This window comes from Brachycentrus maculatus, unplaced genomic scaffold (assembly GCF_059751285.1).
Source record: "Brachycentrus maculatus isolate JH-2025_06_01 unplaced genomic scaffold, ASM5975128v1 h1tg000948l, whole genome shotgun sequence".
NCBI lineage: Eukaryota > Metazoa > Arthropoda > Insecta > Trichoptera > Brachycentridae > Brachycentrus > Brachycentrus maculatus.
The window spans coordinates 8047-14265 of record NW_028281670.1 but is presented as its reverse complement, the minus strand read 5'-3'; the positions used below and the strand labels follow the sequence as shown (position 1 = coordinate 14265).

The window sequence follows — 6219 nt, the reverse complement described above, 5'->3', positions numbered from 1 at the left end:
ACCTCATTATGGACGAGTTGGATAACTATGACCGTAAAAAAATGCAGGATTTCTACAAAAACAATAATGATTTCCCACCATCCATCGAAAAGAGTTTAGCTTTCATGTATCAGAATCTGTGGAGCCCCAACCCTCAGGATTAGAAGAAATTAAAAATCATATCTTGTTTCAAGCATGTCAATGGGACCAAGCTGTCATCACATTTATGGTTCTTTGAGGGCTTTTGCCGGCAGTTTAACCCAAAGCTGTGTATACTGCTCGATGTCGGGACCAAGCCCTCCCCCAAAGGAATACTCAAGCTCCTCGAGGCCTTTGAAGATGAAAATGTTGGAGGAGTGACTGGATTCATGAGTGTCGATGCGAACTTCCAGTCTGAAGAGGGAGAGCAAGAGTAATCCTCGAACTGCTTCAAGAAGATATTCTTTTCTGTGGAAAAAGCTCAGGAATTTTAATACATTATTTCCCATTTCATTGACAAAAACTTCGAGAGCTCTTTGGGTTTCCTCCATGTGCTTCCCGGAGCCTGGTCAGGATACAGGTACGAAGCTCTAATCCATGGTTAAAAATTTGAGCAAAACCTTCTCGAAAGAAAGTACTTTAAAATGATACTGGATCCCGCACACGAATAGAGGGATTACCGTGAAGCAAACATGTATCTAGCTGAAGATAGAATTCTCAGTTTGGGCATATACTGCCAGCAAGATCGTAAATATGTTCTGCGGTATGTCCCTGATGCAATTGCCCACACTGACCCCATGAAATCCCATGAACAGCTCATGATCCAACGGCGTCGCTGGATTAACAGCAGCTATTTTGCATTCATGTACGTTTTCAGAAACTATTACTTTAATGCCATGTAGTCAAACCATAACTTTGTGCGAAAATACATTCTTTTGGGCATTTCAATGTTTATGGCGCTCATATCTTTCATCAACGGATACTTAGTGCCATCATTCTATTGCTTCGCTCTATATACCACAATAGTTCAGTCTGCAAGTAATGTGGTTGTGCAGATCGCAGCATAAGTCTTAACGCTTCTCTATATATTCATGGTGCTGCTATGCGTTGTGTGGAGCTTATTCGGGCAATAGTGGACAAAAAAGGCCCACTTCCTATCCTATATATTCTCATTCTACACATTTCTGCTGCTGGGACTGGTCATCTATAATGTTATCTTCGTCTATTTGGAAATAGACCGAACAAAATCATTCATAGAACTGTTTACTGACCCGGAAACATCGCTGGTGTTCATCATCACATCTTTAAACATTCTCGCCTATATCATCATATCTATTATCCATCTCCCCACTCACTGCACTTTCGTGTTTAAATTGCTCATCGATGTGCTCAGCTATCTTGCTTATCAGGGCGCATACTCCCACGTCATGATGATCTATGGATTCTGCAATGTCGATAATGTTTCATGGGGGACAAAGGGAAACAAAGGGCAAAGAGTCTATCGATACTTAATCGAAAAGGTTAAGTTCATTGCGGATTGGTAACTATGATCTTATTTCAGGCTGTTCTATAATGCAGTTTTAGCCTTCATTTTTATCTACATTGACTTCTTCATGCCGAGGTAAACCAAGAAAGGTATTGTGTTGCTGACAATTGGTTTATACGCTACCGGAATTCTGACATTCAAAGTCATACTCGCAGTTATCCATCACATTAAGTGGCTGCTCTTCGAGAAATGCTGTCGCAAAATGAGATATGATAAGTTTAGGATTGATAAGCTCAACCAGTTTTGGGAATAAAGCTATGTGGAATATTTCAGGAAAACCAAGTAATGATCTTGGGTTACTCGATATAGAAATATTATATGGCTCAATTCATTCATTCATAAATAATATATTGGCTTCATAATCGTAAAGAACTTCCTTTTTCGTTTCCGAATTCGTACTCCTCTTCTTCCGAGCTTTAATTATTAAACTTCAGTATTTTGTTTGGGAGGTTGGCTTTCGATGGCTGCCCTCGAACTGGTTTCATAAAATCCTTTATTTTTTATTACGATATTTTATGCCGACTCAGTCCAACATATTTACTCTTACTCTGTTCTTGAATGGAAATTTTTTTGGCAGGAGAAATGGGCTGCTAAATCTTAGGGAGCCGCCGGACAGTGCTCACACGATTCGAATGCTTAGAGAAATCGTCAACTTAGCTAATGCTTTTCGCGACTTTTATATAACTATTGCCGAAATTGGTCAGGGTGGACTCGTTGCTTGGCAGGCAAGATACAAAGTTGCCCTTTGGATGGCTCAATAAGGAAGATATCAGAATATCTTTCTTATTGATGTCGAATTAAATTCTGGGAGTTTGATCATAAATTTGTCTCTCTGAGACGGAGTGATAGTTGTGGGAATTCTGCTTTTCAGGCGATTCAATGCTGCTCATTTTTTTTATGAGCAAATTCTTTTTGCTTCCTCCTTTTTTCTATTTTTACTTATCTTTCTCCGCTTCCAATTATGCACGTATCACATTATTCTCTGAGAAATAAGTCTTTTCCGCATACTTCAAATATTATTAATACTGATTCATTTTGGATTAATCGTCAACTGGATATATCTTGATATATCTTCCTCGGTTTAGGTCTTAGTAGGCATCCCTTTTTTTCTGGCATTCAGATATCCTTATCTTTTGTTCTTCAGTCTCGAGCAATCTTTTGACATTGACTATTCTTTATCTTTGGTAGCTATTTGTTTTCTTGACGAGCTATTTTTTGCTCTTCTCGTTGATGTTCATGAGGACGAGAGTGTCCTTAATAAGATTGAACTTTATGTGATAGTCTAAAGGAGTATCAGTTGTGAAGCTTGGCGTGTGATTGACTTCGAGGACGATCGGGTTCATATTCTAATCGATCATGACGTCGACCCCCAAAATATGAAAGCACATGTTACGATAATCGTCATCAGGCTGTGCGAACTTGTATTGGTGGCTGACTAAGGGCTGCCCTAAAATGATAGTCTTAATTAGAACATCGTTAATTTTCTATTTTAATGCTTACACATTTAAGCCTCTTCTCTTCATCTCAACGTAAACTGAAGTTAGGGATCTTTTGTGGCCTGTTGACATATTTTTTGTACTGTGGTTATACACATACTTCGGGTTCTTTTTGTTAATGGCGTAGTTTGTGAGGTGCATGAACATTTTCTTATAGTTCGATTTGTTGGGAGGGGAGTACTTCTCTGTTGCGAATCGTGCGAGGCCCTCCTCATAGACATAAAGGCGCATGGGGTTAGTTCCACACAATAAGACATAGACCCTAAAATCGAATTTCAGCCCATCAACTAAAAATGGGTTTTAAATATATTACTGCACGACGTAATGCTTTCCATTCTCAATGTCATCAGTCTTGAAAGTGAGAAATATTCCCCTGCCTTGACAATCGGCTTCTGGTTTAACGATGTAGCATTTCTTTTATGACTTCTAGACTTCCTGCCGAAAAATCGGATACTCAAAGGGCAGTAAAAAAGTTTTGGGGAAAAAGTTGTACTCCTACGGGAACTTTTTATTCATTTCCATAAACGACATCCCTAACAAATTCTTCCTGGCAAGCACGTGTATCCCTAAGAAATGGCTGATTTTTTGGAAGAAGTGCATTTTGGTGAGAGTCTACGGCTCTATCATCATGTCGGTCCACCAAACATCCCAGTCGCCCTTTTTACTATTGTTCTGAATGCGCCAGTCCAATTAATCTGCGACATCGCTGATCACTTCATACCTCGTCACTATTTAGTTGTTTCTAATTACTGCTTAGATTGATAATGATTTGTTTGGTGTTCGGCTTAACTTTCAAAACAGGATCCATAATAGGAATGAATTTCTTTTTGATAACTTTCTTATCCTCGTTGCTGGAATCTTCCGATGACGATTACTAGCTCAACATCAATATTATATCCATATTCAAACAAATAAAAAGATGGCAGTTTATAAGCAATCACATTAATCATTCTGTTTCCCAACATATTTCCCATATGGTTATTGCAAAATCTTCGAGGTACGAAGTTATAGTAGTCATGATTCCTTGAAGTTGGCTTATCATATGTATCATGTATTGCTTAGGTAGTAAGATCAAAACCATGAATATAACTATTATCCACATTAAGAGGGTTGTGTATTGATAAATTTTTGTTGCTGGCACATCCAAACTGGAAATTCGGATATCTGCAGGCTATTACTACATTACAGTAATTATTATAAAAGGCAAACACACTATAACTTCGCAAGCTTTAATTAAGGCTGTTGATTGAGGCTCAAGGAAACCGTCAATCCACTTTCATTTAGTCAAACAATAAATGAAATATGCTGTGGTAATATTAATTTTCATAACAATGCAGATTCTCTTTGAGTAGCGCGTAACAATATTCTGAATGGTATGACTAAACTGTTTGATAAATATCTTGCATTATTGCGAAAGTTGAGGAATATAATAAGATTTACATGGCAAATACAATATTGAAATATTGAATATTCATTATTTTAATCGAATAATTTAATATAATTAATATCAATGGCTCAGGGCAAAAGCACAAAAAGAGCAGGCAAAAAGGGGCAGAAGAAAAAAATTATTGATCCGCTCAGTAGAAAGGAGTGGTATCAGCTAAGAGCACCCGCCCCATTCAAACCTGAATCATTTGGTTACACTCTTGCTAACAGAACTATGGGATTAAGTACTGAATTGTTTTATTGTTAGAAAAGGTCGAAGACAACATCAAAGGCCGAGTTGTTGAACAAGTTCAGCCTGACCTTGCTCCTAACCAGGATGCCTTCGCTTGGAGAAAAATCAAACTGATCATTGATGACACCAGAGGCAGAGATGCCATTACTAGCTTCTATGGGGTTGACACGACCAGAGACCAGCTTTGCGCTTTAATCAAAAAGAGAAAAACTCTTATTGAGACCGTCACCGACGTCAAATCTCAAGATGGATATGTCCTCAGAGTTTTTGTCATCGCCTTCACCAAAGAATCCTATGGCCAGAAGAGAAAAACCAACTACGCTTTGAGCTCCCAACAAAAGATCATCAGAAAAAAGATCAACGAAATCATCCAGAAGGAAGTTGCCAAATCCAATGCCACCCAACTCTTGAGTCTGTTCACCAGCGAAGTCGTCGAGAAGAAGATCACTAAATAAGTTTCACCTATCTACCCAGTGAAGAACGTTCGAGTGAGAAAAATCAAGGTCATCCAAAGACCAAAGCTTGATGCCTCTAAATTAGCTGATATGCACGACAATGACAAGAGAATCTTGACCAAAGCTGAGGGAGGAAAGAAGAATATCAAGGGAAAGAAAGATGGCAAAATCGAAGAAGAAGTTGTCAACCTCGTCAATAAAGAATGAAATTGATAATCGATATACAAATTATGACTCAAATAACTTCTCATCTATACATCAGACAATATTCAGAGTCATCTCATTCTGAAATCAATCTTTATCAACAAAACTTGCTTTTGAGGGGCTCTTCTTTGCTTTTAGTTGTAATAAAATTGAAAATTGCAAAGAGTCCTTCCTTAAGGGAAGGAAGCGAATGCTGCTGAATCATGAATTTGTTTAAGAGTATGGTATCATGCCCAGTGATCTGATTTCCAACACTCCCAGCGACAATGTCTATCACCAACAATATAATGTATTTGAATAGATTCCTGCATTGATTGCCAAGGGATTTTGTTGTTTTAGAGCTCTTTTATCTATAATTATCCCTTTCTTTTTATACAAATAATTCACTTATGCTTTTAGCGTTTCTAACTTATCACTTTCCAAACCGGATTTAGGATTTTATCTCAGTAACTCATAATTAATATGGGCCATTTCAGGAAAAGCGTCTTCAACTAATCCCTAAAAAAATATTCTTCTTAATATGAGAGCGGTGGACGGACACTCTTTTTCTTATAATATACTTTTATTTGTTGAACAGACGAGCCTTGAATCAATGACAAAGCATCTTCTAAATTATTTACTTTCTTTAAGAGATAAAAATTTATTCTTTTGTGATATCTATTTGGTCATATCAGGCGATATGCTTTAGTTTGTAGCAACTAAATTAGCGGTCGTTTTGCCTGAATCTATGATGCATTTTTAATGGATTGCCATGAAAGAGCTGTGTGTTGCTGATTTGACTTAATTTACACATTATTTATCTTGAGCACAATCTGATTTTTTACGATGTTTTTTATATTAAATTTTCCCTTAAGCTTCGAATCTGATTCACTAATTGAAATC

The 6219-nt window shown here is 37.5% G+C and overlaps 1 protein-coding gene across 1 annotated transcript; it reads left to right on the top strand.

The window, feature by feature from the left end:
• The first annotated feature begins 507 nt into the window (after nucleotides 1-507).
• Nucleotides 508-5133, top strand: LOC148299784 (small ribosomal subunit protein eS1-like). Its single transcript, XM_088275684.1, has 2 exons — nucleotides 508-538; nucleotides 4694-5133. The coding sequence occupies exons 1-2, from the start codon at nucleotides 508-510 to the stop codon at nucleotides 5131-5133; spliced, it is 471 nt and encodes a 156-aa protein (XP_088131810.1).
• The last annotated feature ends 1086 nt before the right edge of the window (nucleotides 5134-6219 follow it).

Bases quoted from the DNA above. Each gene is read 5' to 3' on its own strand.
- LOC148299784 (XM_088275684.1), top strand. From the start codon at position 508: ATGTGCTTCCCGGAGCCTGGTCAGGATACAG. The intron at 539-4,693 runs GTACGAAGCTCT...TTTTATTGTTAG, and splicing joins GGAGCCTGGTCAGGATACAG to AAAAGGTCGAAGACAACATC.